The following is a 22877-nucleotide window of genomic DNA, read 5'->3' as shown; positions in this document are numbered from 1 at the left end:
CTTTTGGGTATTTACCCTCACCACCCTTTTTTTTTATGTACACATACCTTGTTAGTACCATGCTGGACCCCTTTTGTCTTCAGAACTGCCTTAATTCTTCATGGCAGATTCTGTAGCTCATCTGCCTCAAAGTTTTATGTGCTGTGTGCTCTTTTTCAGCCCAAGTAAACCCTAGAGATGTTTGTAGATGGATCTGTAGTTTTTACAATACTTTGACCAGCCCGTCTGGCAGCAATAGCCATGCAAAGTCACTTAAATGAACTTTTGTCCCTATTCTGATGTTCCATTTGAATTTGTTCCTGTCTGTGTGGTGATCTTTATGGAAGTGTTTTTAATGCAGTGCAACCTTAGTGCTCAATCACAGCATTTTTTTTTAACATAGCACAGAATGACTTTTTCCCTCCCCTTTCTTTTTGAACCATGCTGCTGCATCAACACATTTTTCAGTCTCACATTTGATATGTTGTCTTTGCACTTCATTTAAGTGATATGCAAATTGATGTGTTGTTTTTATTTACATTTCACACAGCATCCCAAAGGTTTTTGGAAAAGGTTTAACAGCTGCTTAATCAATTAAAAAAAAAATCCACTTTTGAGGGAGACATTAAAGATTCAAAACAAATTATCAGAATTCACGTTTAATGTTTGAATAATGGCTATGTAACAAAAAGGCTCTTTAGACATGCTTTACAGAATGTACAGGAAACAAGGTCCAAAACAAACAATAAAAACAAAAAGCAGCATTGGATTTCGCCAGAGCAGTTACTGCTAAACTTTGGTATAAAGTCATAAAGGACATTTCAGAGAATAAAACAAAAACAAATGCACATTATTTTAGGCTGTGTTGGTGAAAAATATTGAACACTGAATCGATGTCTGCCTCCCGGATACGCCGCTTCATAACTTATCACAGAAAAATAATTTATCACAGCAAGTTCTCATTTCAATTTTTGTATCATTTAAGAGGGCCATGAAATTGACTTTGTCCAAGAGTCTGAAAACATCAACACAAGAATCTGCAACTAGTGAAACAAGAAATATGAAAAAAAAATACAGAGAGGCCAGGAAAGGAGTTCTTAGGCTTTAGTCCCAGTTTGGAACAACTGGAACCAGTTTGTAGATAATGCTCAATTCAAAGGAAAAAGATTGGAATGGGCTGATAAAAGAACGTAGAAGTGAAACGCAATTTATGTTTACACACACCACCAAGGAGGTGAAGTTCTCTGGAAATTACTATCATCATCAATCACATTTTGAGAAATTATTGACAATAAATAATTTAGACATTGTGACATTACATGGAAGACATGGCATCAAGCTACATCAGAACGCACGTGCACTGTAGATTAATATTTCACTTCTAAGTGATTTCTTTTTTGTTTGCGAGTGGACTCAATACCTTTGAATAATCTCTCTCAAACATGGTCAGCTATTTAAAAAAAAGTAGCAGTAATTATCACCAGAAAGGAAATGACAATAAAATAAGTGATCAAATATAAGAGGCAATCTGTCTAATGTCAGATGGTCTATAAAAACATGGAAATGACATCCAATCAGCTACCAGTTTACTTGGTGCACCTAACGAAAAACTAATGCAATTAAGACAATCCTTAGATTCATCAGAGTTGCAAAGTTGTTTGCAGAAATAACTTTGGTGAGGTATTTATTCACCTGCGTGATCGTTACAGAGAAGGAAATTTGACTGAATACAAGTGATCCACAAACATGTAACTATATCCAACAAAATGACCGCACAGTTGAATCAGTGTCTCTCTAATAAAGTTTAAATAAAAACACTTTAAACTTCATAAAAAATAGTACGCAAACTGCAACACGACACTGCTCATTTGACTGCATCCATTTTTGTTAGGTTTATCTTAATACACTGGCAGCTAAGAGTAATTTTCTAAAAATAGTGAGTACGAAGTGCAATAATCAAGAGGACCTTTAAAGACGACTCATTGGATCAAACTTGTTGAGACAGAACCACATTCTTCTAAGAGGGGCGTTTTCATGTCCAAGCCTGAAAAGAGAAATAATAGCTCTCATTTGAAAACAGCGCAGCCTGCCAAGGCCAGGCAGCTGTTGGGAGTACCAGCCTTTCAATTTCGAAGAAAATAACACCCAATTACCAAGAAAAATTCAATCTCGTTACCTGAACCAACATGTAAAAATCTGGGAATAAGGGCGGGACAGCAAAAGCTTAAAACAAATAAGCTTAATGTTTTTTTTGTTTTGTTTTTTTACTGCAGCTCACATCTCAAACCTCTCAGCAAATGGATTATTAGGACATTGAATTTAATAACTAGCATTATGTACACATACATACATGTATAAAATAATACATTCTCATGTTCACAGTCCTAAGTGGAAACCTGGGGTTACTTAATATTCATAGAAAGAACAATAACTTTGAGAATAAACTCCTTGTGGTGTAAAAATGTCATGCACACTGCATAATTAATTTTGCCACCATTAAATTAAGTGCCTGTTAACGCAGAAGGGAAAACAAATCAGTGCATACTGTATTAAAAAAAAAAAAAACATGTCACATGATCAAGGCTATTGAGAATGCTTGTTTGAAAAGGCCATCCATTAGACAACAACTGACAGCAAAACTGTGATTGTCTCATGTGCAAAAAACAAAACAAAACCAAAAAATAAAAAAATGTATGCATAAACTGCTCATCATTATGAAGACAAAATATGGAATTATCAACTGACATAAGACAAAAAATGTTATGATAATATAGTATATATCCATATATATTCATAATACACACCGTATTTTGATGTCACTGTCTCTGGGATTTGCATAACAGGATACCATAGCATAGTTCTGAGTCAGTCAGGACGGCTGTAGGAATGTAGCTATGCCTTCAAGGGTCTTTCCAATATTATCAATCAAAAACTGCTGGTCAGGGAACTGCTACTGTCCCCTCTTTAACCCCCATTTTCCCCACTTGTGAGGCGGTATTCTAGTGATTTCTTCTGAAGTCATGTAGGCTGCTCCAACAGGTGTCTGTACCGGGAATAATGAGACAAAACTGCCAGTGTGACATCAACTGGCACAGCATATTTTAGTCTCGCAGCAACAGGGACTGACGAGAGCTTGTGAAGACTCGACCGTGTCTTGGTGTTCTGTTCTCTCATGGCAGCATCTGACATGGCTCTTTAAAGCATACATTCATAGTTTTCTCTTGGATGAGAACAAAGGAGACTGGAGGCCTTGAGAGGAAAGAGCTCCTGCAGGGGTGGTGGAGCCAGAACGGAGGTCACTTTAATCACCGGTCCATGTATCCAGTCTGATGTAGCAAGTCTTTCTGCAGTGGAGCACACTAGCATGTCCTCTTGATTGAAAGGGGAATGTAAACATACAAGAGAGCATCTTTGGCAGAATATGAGGAGTCTCTTTGGAGGTAGTGGGTGAAGGATGAAGTAGGATGGGGGGATTGCAGCAACAAAGTGTCAGAGGCAGAATGTGGCCAGAGTGTAAAGACCTATGTGGGAGCTGGATGCTCCTGAGGGTTAGTCCTATTAGAGGCACTTCTGTGGTCTTGGTTGCATTGACTGGGTGAATAGTCCACTTCTGCTTCACTCTGTTCCACTGCCCTGTCAGTAGCAGAGGTCAGAGGAAGTGTCCTGTGTACAGTCTCTGGTATCGGCGATGCTCCAGGTTGGGGCTTCAAAGATAGATTTTCTGCTTCTCTCCAGAAAGACCTGCTAAGTGAATCTGCGAAGACATTCAACAACAATCAGTTCTAATGCCTTTATTCTCAAAAGTTCAAAATTTGAGCATTTTCACTATGCAGCAGCCTTCAAAACATTCTTCAACCAAACACTAAATGCATACTTAGATCGTGTTAGGCTTTCACCAAGTAATTTTCTGCATACAATTTTATCTTATAACTTTCGGAATCGTGTTTTTCTTTGATGATGAGATGCCACGTTTGCCCACTCGAGCTGGGTGTGCTCCAGTACACTGGTTTATCAGTTCACTGGAAAATCTCTTGTTTTCCAAATGGGTGAATTGGTGGCCAAAATATTCATTCTGTATATAAAGATATCTGTAAAATTGAACCTGGAGCCTAAGAATAATAAAATGTTAACAACACTCAACAAAGCAGTATATGTTGAATGTTCAACAGATTGCCTCAAAACACCTCAGTGGGAAGGGCATGACAATCAACTCAGGATGTGAACAGATCACTTTAAAAAGTAAAACTGAAAGTTTTGTTTTCAATTCTCACCATAGTGCTCTGGGGGTGTGTGGCTGCTTAGCCTTTTATCATGTGAGGTGAGAAAGATGGAGGAGTCCTGGTTGCTAATGAGGCTATTCAGAGCTGTGTCCTCATGCTGGGCATGCTCACTGAGGCTCTCCTTCAGACCTGGTAGAGTCTTGTCTAGTGGATCGTCCTCCCCAAGATAGGCATAGGGACAATATTCCCGCGTGCGAGAGTAGATGTTGGCATTGTCGTAACAGTCAGAGCAAATGACCAGAGGACCTGCGCTGCCTGGGAATAGAGACCAAGTATACACATAAGCACTGGCTTACATATATTTGTTGCATTTCAAAACTGTCCCAGACATGGCTCAAGATTCTTCTCATAACTATTATAACCACATACTGTATGTGAAACAATTATGAAGTGGATTGTATGATTGCAGAAAATAAATCTCAGCTTAGCACTTAGCACCAATGACTGTCCAGAGTCATATATAGTGAAAACTTCTGAGTTATGTCACTAAATAATGTCCAGAAAAGTGTTTTTTGCGGATCACTGTAATATCACCCTGAAGTTGACTTTTTTAATCTTAATTTTATTCGATTTCATATTTGTGTGAAATAAGCACATGAATTTGTGCATGAATTCTTGAGTTATGTCTAAAACCGTGTTTCTGAGGCCAGAATTGGCAACTGAAATCCGCTGCTGGTGAGGCAACAAACCCAAGCACTTGTGTTAATGACACTACTCACCTGTGGGGACTCCAGCAAGTCCCTCACGAGGCTCCCCAGGGTGGAAACTGCTACGGCCAGTAAACAGAGAGCCAACCCTGCAGTGCAGCATGCCGCTCCCTTCAGTTTCCACCTCACTGCCTGTGTCTCCATAACACACACCTGGGAGCAACATGATAATTAGTTACAGTTTTATTTCACCAGGGATCTGACCCAAAACATAAAAGAAACAGAAACCTAGTGGACACCAGAGTTTCCCAAACAACGTAAAAACTGTATTTTATTCAAAGATGTTTGAAATGTGAGGTTTTTCTTTTTGTCATGTCAGCGCTGACTCATTTACAAGATGGGAGAGGTGGTGCATATGTTGTATGTTTTATTTCTTGCAGTCTTGTAATCTTGTGCAGTGCAGTCTTGTGATCACAATGTTGACATGCATCAAAACTAGACAAAGAAAATTAACTTATGCTTCAATTTCAGCACAGAGTCCTTTGCAATCCACAATTCATAGCTGATTTTTGCACAATAATTATCGCGTGTTCGTGATTTTCCAACATTTGTGACATTTTTTTTTTTATATGAATGTTCCTGATCATAAGAAAACTAAATGTAAACATAACCTAAAACTGAAGAATTCCTTATAACTTAAAGGGCAGATTACCCACCGTCTGTGCCCTTATGCACGTATCCATTAGAGTGAGGAGGCATGAGCTGCTGGTGGCTCCCAGCCTCAGAATTACTGTAGCCCTCCTGAGGCTCTGACAAAGTACCCTGAGAGGATAGATAGCTGGGGATATCTGCAGGCAAATTCATCTCATCTGTAACAGAAACATATTTTGAGGCATGTCATAAGGTCAAAACAAAGTGTCCACAGACACATTTCAGTTTCCAAACAGCTTTCCTGTCTGGGTAAAGCTTTATATAAGGCACATGTATTTAATAGGACAGATGGCTATATGTCCAAACTAACCTGTGTTGGTAATACTGTAGTCCTCACTTTTCCTACGCATGTGATAGATGACAATGACCCAGACCAATGAGGTCCCAACCACACAGCACACCACGACAATCACCACGATGCCCACAGTGGTCCAGCCGTCCTGGTCGTATACCGTGCCTGTATCGCAATTTGGTGACGGTGAGACGCTCAGGTAGATGTGGCCACGCTCTGTACCCAGCGTATTAGACATGATGCAGGTGTATTTCCCAGCGTCAGCTGGACCAGCATCAACAATGATAAGAAGCTGATTGGCTGCAGCAAAGAAGTGGCGCTCTGTTAGTACCAAAGGCCCATCATCTTTGGTCCAGTTGAGACGAGGAGCAGGGCTACCTCCAGCTATACACTGAAGCACAGCAGTTTCACCACGGGCCACTGTTCTGTCTTCCAAAGGTCGCATGAAGGATGGAGTTTCTGGAGAGGAGAAAAAAAAAAAAAGGAGAGAGAGGATTAACTGATTTTTGATTTAATAATGATTACCAAAGTCATCTGTGGTCAGTTTAGATGGATGTGTGCCATTTTTAACCATTTTTCTCCAGCACTAATATTTAAGGATTGATCACAAACACCAACAGTTGGGCAGTCAGTGATTATTTACCACTGCGAGTAACTCAAGTCACATTTTGCAAGCACATTCATTATCAAATTTAATAGAATATTTGGCTTGGCTATGTTCCAGGAAGTCTCCTTTAAACATTCTACATGGCCATGTTAAAACAAGGCCATGTAGAATTTTTGCTTTTACATCATCATTAGTTAAAATTGGCAAGGCGGCAACACATAAACAAGCGCTTGCAATGAGCAACAGACATAAATGAGCAGCCAATTAGAGTAGAGTGAGTCATCTGAAATGACCCCAAGATTAAAAAGAAAAAAAAAAAAAAAAAACTCGCACAGACACACACACACAAAGAAAATCAACAATAAACTCTGTTAATCAGATGGCTGACTCACCCAGGACAGTCAGAGTAGCATTTGCTGACAGGCTGCCAGCAGCATTCTGAGCTGTGCAGCTATACACTCCCATGTCTTCTGTCTTCACGTTAGCAATGAAAAAGATGTCATCATCAGGCATCACATGCATCCTGCGCTCCCGGGCAGCAGGGAAGTCAGTGCCTCCGTCCTTCTGCCAAGCAATCTGGGGTGATGGATGGCCTTCAGCAGCACACTCCAGCCTGGCCATAGTCCCTGTCCGGATTGTCAGATCCATGGGAGTTTTAAGAAAGGAAGGCATCTCTGAAAGATAGGCAACAGAAAGTCGAGGGTAGAACACAATGGTCCAGACAGATACAGACAGTGATATATGCATTGTATATGTATCAGATTGGGATCAAACCTTAGGGTACCACTCTCTTATTTATTTTGCAGTTACTGTACTGTCAAATGGGTAGGAATACTACTGAACAAATAGACCACATACAAGCATAGACTTCATTCAGATGTAGTGCACTCAACCAGCAACACAAAGCCTAAACATGATAAAATAACAGGATGAAAACACTGACAATCACTGATTACATTCTTTTAAAAGGAGGAAACATCCTCACCATTGACAGTAAGCTTGGCTCTGTTGGAGTAATTGGAACCAAAGTGATTAGAGACCACACACTGGTAACGCCCCTCATCAGTGAAGTTCACACTGAGGAGGTGAAGCACAGTGGTATAGATCAGCTCTCCCTCCTGATACCGGGCGTAGTTTTGCACTTCTGCATCATACAGCACTTCCCCATCCTTCCGCCAGGCCGTAGTCATTGGTGAATCACTGCTGCTGGACGCAATGCAGCTCAAAGTCACATTGTTTCCCCGCAGTGCAACAGACGTCTCGGGGTGAGTTGTGATCCGAGGCTTGGGGAAATCATCTGTGCAGGAGCAGGAACATGTGTGTGAAAAACCAACTCTTCCTAACTGAAATATAGATTTTAAGCTGGCATTCCACATGAATGGCAAACACACTACTTAGTAGTAATATTATATATATATATATATATATATATATATATATATATATATATATATATATATATATATATATATATATATATATATATATATATATATATTAGGGGTGGGACTTTAACGCGTTAATTTCGATTAATTAATTACGGGGAAATTAACGCGTTAAAAAATTTAATGCATTTTAATCGCACTTTGCACCGTGGAACGTTTCTCAGTGCGCGAGTTCCCGGCATACAGATTATGTCGACGCACAATGTCCAAATTAGGGGCCGCATCCTGCGAAGGACCCGGCCCACGTCTTTCGTAGCCCACGAACACCACAAAGGCCGGAAGTGAGCAGCTAGCCTTCATATCAGCTGCCGTCACCTCTGCGTAGCTCATGTCGCCTAGCAACCGTGAGTGCGAAGCACAGCTGTGTAAAAGCAGCTGTTAAACGGAGAACGAACTTTTTCTCCTTTTTGTGGTTTAATTTTAAGTCTTTGATTCAAAATAAGCTGTTAAAACAAGCATAACACATTTCAACATCAAGGAATACAGCTGAGCGAATGATTAATTTTCAACTATATTAAGTGAGACATTAATGTTGAATAAAACTATCCAGTTATGATGCTTAACTTTAATTTTAGGAGTTTGCTTATCACAGGAGCACTTCCACCTTTTGTTGGTCTGTGTAGTAGACTGGTGGGAAAATAAACAAAATTTTGACGTTTAAGCTTATGTATATTGATTCATTCATCAACTAAACTTAAATTAATATTTATCATGTTAAATATTGAAATGCGATTAAAATGCGATTAATTTCGATTAATTAATTACAAAGCTTGTAATTAATTCGATTAATTTTTTTAATCGAGTCCCACCCCAATATATATATATATATATATATATATATATATATATATATATATATATATATATAAAATTTTTTTTTTTTTATAAATACAACTTTTCCTAAAGTTCAAGCTTAAAAAACCAATGAGCCATTTTTCCAGAGCTAAATAATTAGCTGTTTTTCAAATCTGTAGCAGACTAATCCACTGGACATTTCAGCAGTATATAAATATTTTATTGCCATTTTCTATATTTCACCAATAAACATTGCTCACTGTTCTGTGCTTATTCGAAAGATATCTATACTGGCAGACTGGGAACAATTAAAACAAGATTAAAAAAAATAAATAAATAAAAAAAAGACTGACCACAAACAAACTCTTCTGGGCTGATGGACAGGACATTGCGACCAAGCAGATTGGCAGGATGGGCACAGACAGCAGAGACAGACTGCTGGAACTGGCTGTCTGTCAACCAAGGACCCAGCCACTGCATGTGACAGTCACACAGCAGGTTGCTTGTGTTCAGGACACTGAGAATAGAGGAGCAATTCAGGAAGCATGAGATGAGTCATGGTAAAATAAGATGGAATTACCCCACTAATGAAGAAGTATGAGATTGAACCACTGAAAATAAAGGAAAATTAATCGGGGATTTCAGGCACTCATTTGAACTCACTCTTCAGAGAGTGATCATGATTTATTCTTCTAAAAAAAAAAAAAAAAAACCTGCACTGTATTAGCTTGAAATGAAGATTCAGTTTTAAGTAACTATTTTAAAGAGAACAGCTCCCTTATATGCAGATTTACAGGTATCTGACAATTTATCAATAAGCTACTTGAGCAAGTGACAAACAGTTTTGTGATGTATTATATCTTCCACATAAAGCTTTATTGCTCTGAAACACACAGAGAACTGTTATTGGTAAACTTCTTAATTTGTTTATAAAGCCTTTTAGTCATCAACCTGTCAGCCGGACCATGGCTAAAGGATCTAAATTGTGGCATGAAATTGGCTTTGGAGATATAAAAAAAGCCTCCAGAACTGTGTTCTAATAGAGTTTGCATAAAAATACATTTTAATTAGAAGGGTGTTGTCACCTTCTTCCAGCCAAGTTATCAAACCAAGCCACTTTATCCATATTCTATTAAGGTAGCAGACCGATTACTAACAAGAGGATACGACTACTGTCATGATATATTTTCTGAATTTGACAGGAGCTAGGGCGTGTAGCCAGCCACTGCTCGAGAGGCACTCCTAACATGGGCTGATCAAAACCGCAAAATAGCGAGAGACTTGGCATTTCCGCTCCCTTTCCTCATACACAGGAGACTGCTGTCCCAACTAAGTAGAGGCTGCTGCAAATCAAAAGCTAAATCAAAAGGCTTTGCTTGCCCAGCTGAGAATAGTAATAATAATAAAAAAAAAAAGTATGGTTTCAGTGAAAGAATACATTAACTCACCAGTTACATGTATTTTTTAAATTTTACCACCCAAAAATAAATAAAACTTTTAAATAGGACAACAGAATTAAAATGGCTATGGTGGATCAACAACTTGTGCCTGTTTGAAATCTTCAGTGATGCCAATTTAAAATGTAAATCACTGCCCCTGCAGTGTTTCTTAATCATTCTAATGAGGTCAATGGCAACAAATCAGTCAAATATTCACACAGGAAGATGCCAGCTAATACATGTACATATGAGAGCTTTAACGTTTTTCTTAATGTCTACTTACAACACTTTGAGCTTCATGTGAGACATCGCCTCTGGGTGTATCGACATGATGCCATTCTTGCTGAGGTCCCTACCGGTGGGACAGAAATATGCGTACAGCTGTGATGTGGTTTGATCAAACTGGCATTCCTTTTCACAAGCGCAAAAGCAACAACAGCACAATACAAATTTTCTGCTATGTTTAATCATTTGTGACCTGAGCTGGCAAAGTCGCAGGGCCTAATTCTTACACAAATAACGTATGAACCAGCGCCGTATCGCGGGTCATTTCCGGGTTCACGGGACATTCTTAGCAACAAGGGAGCGATCGCTTGCATGTTTTGAGCACTATTATAGACTACCAGTGATGTCGTCATTAAAATTACTTTGCATATTTAATATGCATATCTTATATGCAAAGTAACTGTATGCAATGTATAATAATGACATCACTGGTAGTCGATAAGAGCACTCAAAACATGCAAGCGATCTCTCCCTTGTTGCTAAGAACTTCCTGTGAACCCGGAAATGACCCACAATACAGCGCACTGATAAGTGGTTTTACTCACAAGTGTTCCAGCTCCTCCAGGCCTTCAAATGCTTTCTGTGTGATGGATTTGATTTTGTTCTGTTGTAAGATTCTGGAAAAAATGAAAATATTTCATATGATGCCAAGTGAAAAATTACAACCACAAAAGCTGCTTCTAGGGCATCTTTTATCACAAACAAGAGTCACTGTTCCAGCAGCTTTTGTCAAGGCTACGTTACAACATCTGAACCAACTTTCACTGCAAGTAGGAGGATAATAAAAAAGTAATAAATAAATAAAGAGGTACAACTGGAGAACCAAATAAAACGTGCATGTTAGAAACATTAAAAATTCCATTATAAACACACCTTTCTGAAAATGTCATTCACAACCAGATATCTAATGCACTAACATACATGATCTGTATTTCTCTAAATGCCAAAACATTATACGAACTTGCATACTGTACATTAAAATGATTAAAATTGTGCCCTCACAGAGTGTTCAGCTTCTTCATGCCATCAAATACACCAATGGAGTCTTCAATGGCCCAGGAGATTTCATTATTACGGATATCTCTGAAAAGCAAAAAGACTCAGATATTAAACACACTCTACACAGGCTGAACATCTAAAGGCTTCTCCTGAAAGAGCAGAGAGAGCACATTACCACCACCGCAGTCGCCGGTGGCAGTGACTCTTCGTTAGAAGACTAACAATCTGAGACACCATACTTCCACACTACGTCACAGTTCGCTGCTCCTGCTGCTATGATGAGGGGAAATAATTGGCTCTGTTTAGCACTGAGACAGTTCACGGGTCCACTGCAAATCCAGAGAGGCCTTGTGTTTACAGGATGGGTCACGGGCTCTTTTGTTTTTCTTTCCTCATGCCTGGCTACCTCTGAAAGGAGTTCAGCAATCTCCAATCCCCCTCTCCCATGAAAGATCCCAGGATGGTCAAAATCCTAAATTCAACCCCGTTGTCATTGCAGTTCAGTGGTTTGCAGAGAACTTTGTGCAGCAAATAATTAGTTCATAGCTTTCTCACAGATAAATGTTGGATGAAGATGATATACTTGTTTAACTGGGTTGATATTCTGCTAATCTGAATTTTAATAGCTTTTGTTGTACCTAATATGTAAGGTACTGCCCCTACTTAATGTAACAGACAACTCCCATTAACTTGCCCTCTGGCTCAGCTACAGTTTGAAGATCAGTCTCTCAAACAGTATCACAACCATCACGTAAGGCTAGTTATGGTTGCATAAAGCTGCATTCTTCACATGAGGTAACATTAATGCACCAAGCTGTCCAGGAGTTCCAGTACAGGAGCCCTGTCCAGCCCTCACATTAAGATTAAATCACCTGACACAATGTCAGAACAAAATGATGCAACAATAAAATCTCCCCACTGCTAACTGTCTTCTTCCCAAAGCCTCCCCTGCTAGCTTTTTAATCCAGCAACCTTACTGGCCAGCCCCAAAGATACCCAGTGAAACACTTTAGTTCAAAACAGGCCCCTTTTCAAATGCTCTTAGCTGCTAGATAATTTCAAAGCCACAAGTATACGTTTGCTGATAAGAGAATCTTAATTTCAGGGTCTAGCCCAACCAGCAAGTGCTTCTGACAACGGACCTGGTCTATTCATACACACAATCTGTACTTTAACGTGAATGAGGAAACACTGTAAATTTGAAATTTGAGGATGGAGACTTGAAATAGTGGTAATTTCCACTGTTTTCTCTAAACTACTTGGGATTCAAGAAAAAAACTAAAATTACAAACAAAGAATAAAACAAGCACAAACCTACTTTAGCAAGAAGCCTTCACTGAGAACGCAACGCCAAGAACAAGCCAGGACTCGATTATATTTCGGTTTATTAAACCTCTCAGATTAAGTAGTCAACACATACTGCAGACAGATTCATATTAGGAATAGCACTTACAGGGTGCGCAGACTTGCCAAACCACTGAACACTCCCTCTCCCAAATGGCTGATTGAGTTTTCTCCCAGGTTCAGGTTCTCCAGAAGACCTAAACCTTTGAAAGCTGTCTCCTCAAGTCTTGTCAGATGATTGTAAGACAAGTCTCTGCACAAAGAAACCACAAATATGATAAACATTAGCTAAAATGATTACTTTCTTGTGTGGTAATGTTACGCGACATTTAAGGATGAAATATTTTCACAAAAATGAAAGCATATACATTACATAAAGTAGAGGCTAGACCTCACTGAACCAGTTCCAGACACCCATAGCGCAGCAAGACAAGAGTAACCGCTCTTAGTACTCTTAGCTACATAGAGATTGTAACAATGAAGCAAGCAGACTCACAGTTCCTCAAGCTTTTGGCAAAACTCCCAGGCGTCTGGTCCAATGATGCCGACAGCATTCTGGCTGACCCGCAGGATACGCAGCATGCGCAGGCCATACAGCCAACCTTTGTTAACCTCTGTTAGGTTGTTGTGCTCTAGCTCCCTGGGATGAGGAAAAAAAAAAAAACATTATTAAAAAAAAAAAATTGTTGTTCTGAGACTTCTGCAGTGGACTATGGATAAAATTTTATGGAAGCCTTTTTTTTTTTTTTGCAAAATACAAAACACATACTTTTACAGTGTTTTTATAGGTGCGGTAAAAGTTTGTGTTCTGCTGCCCAACTGTGGATAAATATATTACCAAATTGGAGTCTGCAAGACTGTACTCACAATTCTTCAATGTTGTTCAGTCCAAAGAAGGCTCCATCCATGAGCTTTGTGATGCCATTCCTCTGCATCTTCAGAGACTTCAATGAGTCCATCCCCTTGAATGTCAGGCTGTCAACTATTCTGATCTTGTTGCGCTTCAGTTCACTACAAACAGAGTGACAAACAGTTTTCTTTAACAGAGTGTCTTTATTAAATAAATAAATAAAAAATTTTTAAAAAACTCCAACAAAAAAGCTCCTGGAATATGTACATTAAGGTCCACAAGTTTCTGGACAATGACACTTTTTTTTTTTTTTTTGTGATTCTGCCTCCGTGCACCACCAACAGTGGATTTTAAAAATCAAACAATCAAAATGTGATTGAAGTGCAGACTTTCAGCTTTAATTCTAGGGATTTTACAAAAGTTGTGCATAAACTGTTTAGGAGTTAAGCCGTCTGTTGATGCACCGTCCCCATTTTGAAAGGCTCAGAATGAATTAGACAAGCTAACATATTTTTAAATAAGGACTGTTTTTACTACTTGAATGAAAATCTTCTGCAGACAATGACAGCCTGAAATGTGGAACCCCTGGACATCGCCAAACGCGGTCTTTCCTCCATTTGCTGCCAGCTGCTTGTTTGTGGGTCTTCCTGCATTCAGTTTTGTCTTCAGTAACTGAAAAGCATGCTCTGTTAGATTCAGATCAGGTGACTGACATGCTGTAAGCCCTCTGTATTCACATTCATGGAGGCATCTCTTGACGTTATACATTAGCAATGACACGCTTACCCCCTCAAGAGTGTTCTTGACTTGGCTAGATGCTGGAAAGAACTGTTACAGAACGCTTTCTGCAATGAACTGTGTAATAATCCACTTATGTGGTCTTCCAAGCCTTTAAGGTGTTGCTGAGCTGAACAGTGGATTCCTTCTTTTTAAGAATGTACCAAAATGTTTATTTGGTCACTCCTGAAGTTTTTGCTATCTCTGACAGGTTTATTGTGGTTTTTCAGCCCCCTCACTTGCATCAACATCTCTTTGGACCTCTCTTTTGGAAAAAATGCCCAATAACTAACTGCACCTGTACCTAACTGTATGATTGGGCCAATAAGTAAAATAAAGAGTTTATGTAACAACATCTTGACTGCTGATTTTATAGCATTTTACAATACTTACAGGAACTGAAGCTGTGGAAGCTTGAAGACTTTGGATGGCAGCACAGCTAATCTGTTCCTGTTCAGCCTCAGCACCAGCAGGGAGCTGGAGACGTTTTCAAAGCAGCCAGGCTCCAGGACGCTGATTTTGTTGTTGCTCAAATTACTATGAGATAAAAAAGGAAAAATATTACCGTGAAAATTAGAAGGAGAAATAATGTTTCCTCTGTAATTACACATATTGTGTGATGTAAAGATTTACAAAAGAGGCTATTTTGCTGCAAGATACTTTCTAGGACAAACTGATCAACACAAGGTATTTTCAGTACTCTGGTAAGCACATGTGAAATGTCCTAAACTACACTACTACTTTGCTCCAATTTGCTCCCTTTTAATACAATCTTACTGTTGTGTCCCTTTAACCATCTGTCATGCTACAATTGTAAACTTATTCACCATCACACAAGCAAGTCAGTTTGCAGTGAACAATATTTCAACACTGTGTATGTCCCACACAAATGGTGATGCTTACAAAAAATATGACTTTGACTTACAGGTATTTCAGCTGCATAGATGGGAAGGATCCAACTCTGAGCTCAGCGATGGAGTTGGATGTAAGGTCCAGTGTCTCCAGGGAAACATATGGTTGTAGCTGAAGCATCGACAGCTCTGAAATCCGATTGTGGACTCTGAAATATATCAAATATAATAAGGTATTAATTTTCAAAATGACAAGGTTTACAATGGCAATCATTTTCTATGTTATATTCAAATATCATCAACGTGGGGAAAGAAACATATCTGGTACTGTGCATCATGCTGATTAACAAAAGACCATTCCTGATGGTGCCTTCCACAGTTTTAGCATCAATACATTTGCATAATAAAAATCCTCCAAATATTGCAGATACTGTAATAAATGCTGAACTGTGCAGAAAAAGAATGTCGTCAATATATATAAACAGCATTCAAGGAATATTTTAATAATTAGTTTGAGTACTGAGAGACAGGAAACCCTGAAGAGGATTCTGTACTTACAGAGAAAGTGATGTGATGTTTGAGGAGCCATCTCCAAGATAGGGAAGAACAGTCAGCTCATTGTGATTCAAAGTTCTGAAATTAAATTAAAATAAAAATGAAAAAGCAGGCACACAACAAGATCCTTTGCATCAGTCAACATTACCATACATAATAGAGATTTTAAGCAAACGTACTCACGATCTGAAATTCCTAATAAACTGGAAATATAGGTTTATGTTTCACCTTACCTTAAAAATATACTGGTTCACTGGCTAAAATGCATCTAAATGGGCTTTATCTGTAAATGGGCTTTATCTGTAAATGACTATCCAACCTTTGATTGAGCAGCCAACCGGTGCATTGGTTCAGTATAGGACCAACGCTGCTAACTTCAAACATACTGTCTATCCAGATGTGTACTTACACTTGGGTTATCCCATCCGGGACGTCCAGAGAAGCCATCGACAGCCTTCTCCTATTACAGTCCAGAATGTGAACATCATCCTCTGTTTTAGAACACGAGCACGCAGCAGGACAAGCCTCACTGGCCCAGGCACTCAAACTCAGCAGCATAAAGACAAGAGCCGAAGGAATGGGCCAGGCTTCCGCCATTTTAAATGCCTTCCCACTGAGGGGGTAGCTACGTGGCTAGCTAGAACAGGCACGTTAACTTAATAGTTAGAAGACCACTGAGTTGTTTTGTAGTTTGGAATCATTCGAGCAAACACATACTTCAGATTTATATCATCACGATTCCAGGCTGAATCGTAAAATACAGTTTTTTCCAACTTAAGCGAAGCATCCCTGCTGAGATTTCTGCCCTTCTTCCAGTGCCTTGAATTCCTTCCGCTCCAACCAGGACACCCTCCCGGAGAGGCTAGCAAGCTCACTGCTGGAGTTGGCCTCAGAAATACGCCACTTTTCACCAGAACAGATCCGTTTAATTTCGTATGTTCTCCGCTTTTGATTGTACAGATCCAAGTGAAATGTTATGCGCATTTAACCCGGGCTGTTTGCAACGAATTAAAGTCAATTTTCCCGTCTTTCCATCCCGAAAAAACAACAAAGCCCATTGAGTTGCTGACACAGGATACCCTATATCCCGCCCCTCTACAGCATGTTTACAGTAATTCTATTGGTCCGTGTTTAAGCTTGTCAAACATTTGCATTGCTTTGATTGGATCATGTTTTTTTGTTGTACACTGTTTACAGAAAAAAGTTTTTCAGAACTGCTGAAGTATGAAATAGTATTTCTCATCCTCGTGGTTACTGGTGGTAATATCTACTTTTTGCTTTACGAGTTTTTTGTTGTTGTTGTTGGTTTATTTTGTTTTGTTCGCATTTTAACAGTTTCAAACACAGAGTCACATGCAAACAGCACATTTGAATTTTGCATTAAATGTACAGTCCTTCAATTGGACAGAACAATTAGAACAATTAGCAGCAGATATGTGCTGCGCTGTGCTGTGAGTAGAAGACAGTAAGCAGTAGCAATAATAATAATATTAAAAGATAAATCACAAAATAAAATACAATAAGAATACAGAAGAAAGAAGAAAAGACATGCACTGAACAAAATGTGTATATATGTATACATATACATATATATATATATATATATATATATATATATATATATATATATATATATATATATATATATATATATATATATATATATATATATATATATATAAACGGGGAATTTGGTCCATGTTTCTGTTGCATTCTGAGTATATTTTATTCTAAATTATTGCAAATTATATAACTATCTGTGTATTTTATGTACCTTTTCCTCTGTTTTTCTTCTTTACACCAAGTGCTGAAAAGACCAAGCCAGTTTAGATGTTACCTCACCATTCTCTGTAAACCTACAGGTTCACACTTGGCAGTTAGTTTGCTAAAACAGCCCTGCAATAAATTTTGTCTTTGAGATGTTAATTGTTTGTTAAGACTCTTTAGATAGCTGCTGTTTTATGATCATTTTATTTTGAGGAGCTGATTAATGAATGATGAATGAAAAAAATATGGTGAATCAGGAACCTCATAGGATTAGTAAGGAGGAAGTGAGTGGAAAACCAGTTAGTCGAGATGGTATATCTGTGGAGAAAGGGTTAGTGGTTAGATATGAAGATGTCCAGGATGGAGCGCAGTCGACTTTTTAACCAGAAAGAGCACTACAGGTGTGATGTTTACTTTAGGAGTACTGATGGAGGAGTGTAAAGAAGGTTAGAAGGAGCTACACTGTGTTGTTATGGATTTAGAGAAAGCATATAATAGGGCACTAAGAGAAGAACTGTGGTACTGTTTAAAGAAGCCAGGTATGAGGACAGTGGTGAGGTGTACAGTATGAATGACAGATGGGTTTGAGGTGGGTGTGGGATCACATCAGGAATAGGCCCCTTCTTGTTTGTTTGTGGTGATGCAGAGTTTAACAAATGAGGTCAGGCAGGAGTCTCCATTGACTATGATATTTCCAAATGACATTGTGATCTGTAGTGAGAATAGGGAGCAGGTAGAAGAGAGCCTGGAGAAGTGGAGGTATGAAGCGGAGAGGAATGGAAAAAGCAAGACACAATATATGTGTGAATGTGTGTGAGAGAGAGAGAGCGAGAGAGAGACACACATTCACACAATATATGTGTGAATGTGTGTGTGAGAGAGCGAGAGAGAGAGAGAGAGAGACAGGTTTAGAGAAGGTGACGCTGTCAAAAAGACAGGAGGCGGAGCTGGGGGAGTTGAAAATGCTAATATTTTCATTGGGAATGACGAGGATGAACGGGATTAGAAATGAGTACATCAGAGGGACAGCTCAGGTTGAGTGATTTGGAGACAAAGTTAGAAAGGCAAGGTTGAAAATGGTTTGCACATGTGCAGAGGAGGGATAGTGGATATATGGGACAAAGGATGTTGAAGATGGAGCTGCCAGGCAGGAGGAAAAGAGGAGGACCAATGTATGGAAGGAGGACCTGCAGAGGATTAGCGTGACAAAAGAGGATCTGAGAGAAAGTGTGAGATAGAGACAGACTGTGGTAGCCAAAAGAAGAGAAGATTGAATGACTGATTGAAAGCATTATTTTTAAACTTGTATAAAAAATACAATAAAAATAAGCAAAAATAGTAAACCTGTAAACAGATAAACAAAGAAAAGGGACACTGAGTTTTCCAACAACCCTATACCGCTCAATTACATGCTTGAAAAGGAGTAGGATGAAGAAGACTCACACTGAAGAAAAAACAAAACAAAACACATTTTTTCTTCCACACCACTGTAAGTTCTCACCTTTGCCAGATCTAAAAATTTCCCAGGTCTCTAGGATGCTACTGGAGGCCCTTCACAAATACTGGTTGGACTGGTTCAATTTTAAACAAAGCACAACAAACAAGGTGGAACAAAACTCACAGTCTCGCCTTTCTAATAGGCTTATGCTACCTTTCTCAGGCACTGGCAGTGCCGAGACCCAAATAAAATGGCTCATAATGTGGCAGACGGTGACACAGGGACATATACATCTAGATATAAATAAATGACATAAACATCATTTTTAAACATAAAAAAATTAGAAAGATCCATTTGTTAGCACTATATCAGATTCATATTGGAAACAGGTCTCCTCACAGCCAACTTGATGTAACCCAACTTGTTTTAATTACAAGCACTAACTCTTTTCAGAGTATAGATGGGCATTGGCTTGAGAACATGTGCACCAATCTCAAAACTGCAGTGGAAGCTGTGACTGAATGGTTCCCATCCCTAAACTGGCAGCTGACACATAGATAAAAAGGCCCTGCTAGTAGTATGATACAGGATTGTTATATGTCTTGTACCTTTAATGAATGCACCTCACATGAAAAGCTACAGAAAATATGACTGTGACTTGTTCAGTTTCTAAGCAGACTGACATCATCGTGACTAAAGCTTGCAACTTGCCTGTGTACATCAGTGCCCTTCCGCATATGCGTATGGAGAAACATATGTACACTTTGAAATGGACTGTATTAATACAGTGTGTTTGTGTTGTGTCAGTCAAACAGTCATCAAACTACTTTTGTCTGGTTCTCAGGAGTGCTACTCCGAGCTCCAACTTCCATGTGAAGTGGACCACCAATGTTCAGTACAACATCAGCCCCATGTCTCCCCTCCCTCTCACTGAAATCTCAACTGCTACGTCCATCAACATGGATCACACCCGTCAACATGAAAATGATGACAAGGTAATGTAACACAAGATTGAATGATGCCACTGAAGTTACAGATCAGTCAGCATTTCTTGGCCTCAGCATTTCCTCCCATTAAGAACTTGATTCAAGTACATGGGAAAATATAGCTGTCAGAAACAGAAAAAAGCTTTACTGGTATTCAGATTAAGTAATTTATTTTAGGCTTTTTTGCTCAGTGTGTCTGGACCTGTGATTAGAATATAGTCGAACCCACCTCCTGTCAGGATTTAAGTATGATTGATTTATAGCTATTTAAATCACCAGGGGTCAGCGCTAAAGAAATCATCTACTTTGCAATGTACAACTCATAATTAAATAATATAAAATGGTACCTGTTAAATGTCTGCACATCAGCAGCACGTGCCTTTTATTTTAAAAGCTGTCAGTCTAGTACCACAGGGAGAAAAGGGAGGTCTTAAGGAGAGCAGTTGTACATCTGACAGCTGTTGGTAAGTTAAACTACAATGAAGCAGTATGCATTTTACTAAGAATTTGTTGTTTTGTCTGTAAACTATTAGTGTGTTTTGATGCTCATCAAAATCCAAACATGACTTGTAATTTCACCAGAATGTTCATATCCATGGTGAATGTGATATGAAAATAACAAAACAATAGCTTTACTTTGATCTCAGCCGCTATCTGGAAAACAGCAATGTGTCCATCAACAATATTTCTGTCATGCAGAGATCTCTCTGAATGCTGATGCTGACAGAGATGGCATTGTGGAGGAAAAACAACCATAAAAAGGTGATTTAAAATGATTTAACTTTAGATGACAGAGCCTCAACACAATGTTAATGTTGTCACTGCATGTTGTTTGAGCTTGCACTTATTGTCATGGTTCTGGGCCGTATGCTCAGCATTTTGTGTTTAGTTCTGTTTTCACTGGGTTTTGTTATTTTCTAGTTTTGTTTTTGATCTTCCTTATTCATCTTAGTTCTGGCTTTATCAGTTGTGGTTTTCTAGTTCCCTTTGTTCCTGTCTCCCCTGTGTCTGTGTTTCTGTCTTTTTCCCCTGTGCCTAGGTCCATGTTTAGTTTTCCTCTGTGCCAGCCCCTGTGTTAAGTCTACATGTACCTTGTTAGGTGTTTCCTGTTTTATTTTGACAGTCCTGTGTTCCCTGTGTGTTGTGTGGAGTTTTGCTTCCTGTGTTTCATTAGTATGATTTTGTCCACCTGTTCTCCCCAGCTGTTTCCTGTTTTCCCTCTTCATTCCCAGTGTATTTATTGTCTGCATTTCCCTCTGTTTCTTGTGGTTTTGTCCTGTTGTCTGTTCAGTTTGAGTTTTTGTTTCAGTGCCATTCTTCTGCATTTACCTTCACTTATCTAAAATAAAGTCACCTTTTAAGTTCAGTTTTGCCTCTGGAGTTCTGCGTTTGGGTCCACCCTGCTCGCCACACCACTCATACATGACATTTTTTTTGAAGGTTTTGCAAAAGCCTGTGATTCAGACTAATTCATGTTTCTGTTTTGTTGAAAATCTGTCAGTTCTTAGAAGTGGAGTCCTGATGGGCATGTGGTTGAGATTTTGGTCAACTGTGACTCAGACAAGACCTACTGGAAGACACCAGGAAGCAAGAAATTCATTTCTAGAGAACACATTTCTAGATTTTACGTCAGTACAGCTTCCTTTTCCCTAATTAATACTCTATTTTTCTGTTTGTCTTCTGTGCCATGAGCTTTTCCATAACCTCTGAAAACCACTCATGTAGTATGTACTGAGCAGATAGAAATGGTGGTATGATGACTCTGATAGCTTTATCTGCCTGTAGAATTACAAATCAGTAGAGCTGAAATTTGAAAGTAAATACAGGTTTGGTGTTATTATGTGTGCAGCCACACAGTTGTCTTAACATGTATGTCTTTGGACTGTGGGAGGAAGCCAGAATACCTAGCTAGAATCCACCCAGGCACAACTAGAACATCCAAACTCCACAAAGAACAATCTCAGCCAGCCAGCAGATTTTTACCCAGGATCATCTTGCTGTTAGGCAACAATGTTAACCACCAGTCCACCGTGCAACCCACATTACTCTCTTTCCAACAAACATAACAGTTGGCTTCAGTCAGCATTAGTAAAGAAGGAGCCATCATTTAAGATGGAATCTTTCCACTGCTTTAAAGTCCAATTGGATTGCACTTTACCCCACCCGTTGCTGATGTTAGTCTTGTGTGCCATATGTTTTACAAATCAAGATAATCATTTCTTCTGCTATTTCCAGAAGTCATCTGTCCTTTTACTACCAACTTCCAAGCATTTTTAGTGTGTGTATCAGTGCTCTGCAGCCTATGAGTCTGTTTCTACCCAGGGATCCCAGCGATTACCATACCAAATGGGACGAATCATCGCTTTGAAGATCCTTTGCAGGCAGCAAACTTTGTTAACAAAAATTAGCAGGACTCACTGTAATCCTACAGTTTCTCCTTTCTTCCAAATGTCATCATGCACATACTCTTTTCGTTTCAAACATTCTGCGCATAGGTATGTGGCTTTATGTGTGTGTGTGTGCGTTTTTTTCTTCTTTTTCAATATGGTTAAATGACGAATGCACCGATAACTGAAATGTCACATCACTCTCAGGTAGCACAGGTTTTTTCCGCTTTTTTTTTTTTCTTTCTTCTTCTTCCTTCAGGGCTACCATGGAGTGTTTTTGGTTTTTGTTGTGGTTTGTAGGGTTTGCATGCATCTCACTTGGGGAGATGCCAGTGTTGGGGTTGGGTTAGGGTCCAGTTGGATGGCAATATCCTTCATTTTGTTTACTCCACTTCATTGTATGTGTGTTTGTTTTTTGTGTTTTTGTTAGGTACATTCATTGT

General features: G+C 39.1%; 1 protein-coding gene across 1 annotated transcript; it reads right to left on the bottom strand.

Moving 5' to 3' along the window:
• Positions 1–622: 622 nt before the first annotated feature.
• On the bottom strand, positions 623–16965 carry lrig2 (leucine-rich repeats and immunoglobulin-like domains 2). The gene is made up of 19 exons (XM_030729513.1): positions 16266–16965; positions 15860–15934; positions 15376–15510; positions 14844–14987; positions 13691–13834; positions 13320–13463; positions 12933–13076; positions 11483–11563; positions 11026–11097; positions 10479–10547; positions 9110–9273; positions 7502–7813; positions 6909–7190; positions 5928–6368; positions 5623–5775; positions 4979–5119; positions 4251–4514; positions 3562–3733; positions 623–3394 (listed from the first exon to the last, which is right to left on the bottom strand). The coding sequence occupies exons 1-19, from the start codon at positions 16451–16453 to the stop codon at positions 3175–3177; spliced, it is 3345 nt and encodes a 1114-aa protein (XP_030585373.1). The 5' UTR covers positions 16454–16965; the 3' UTR covers positions 623–3174.
• Positions 16966–22877: the final 5912 nt, after the last annotated feature.

Source organism: Archocentrus centrarchus, chromosome 5, assembly GCF_007364275.1.
Source record: "Archocentrus centrarchus isolate MPI-CPG fArcCen1 chromosome 5, fArcCen1, whole genome shotgun sequence".
NCBI lineage: Eukaryota > Metazoa > Chordata > Actinopteri > Cichliformes > Cichlidae > Archocentrus > Archocentrus centrarchus.
Note: the sequence above shows the minus strand (reverse complement) of the source record. Positions and strands in the feature narration are given on the sequence as shown.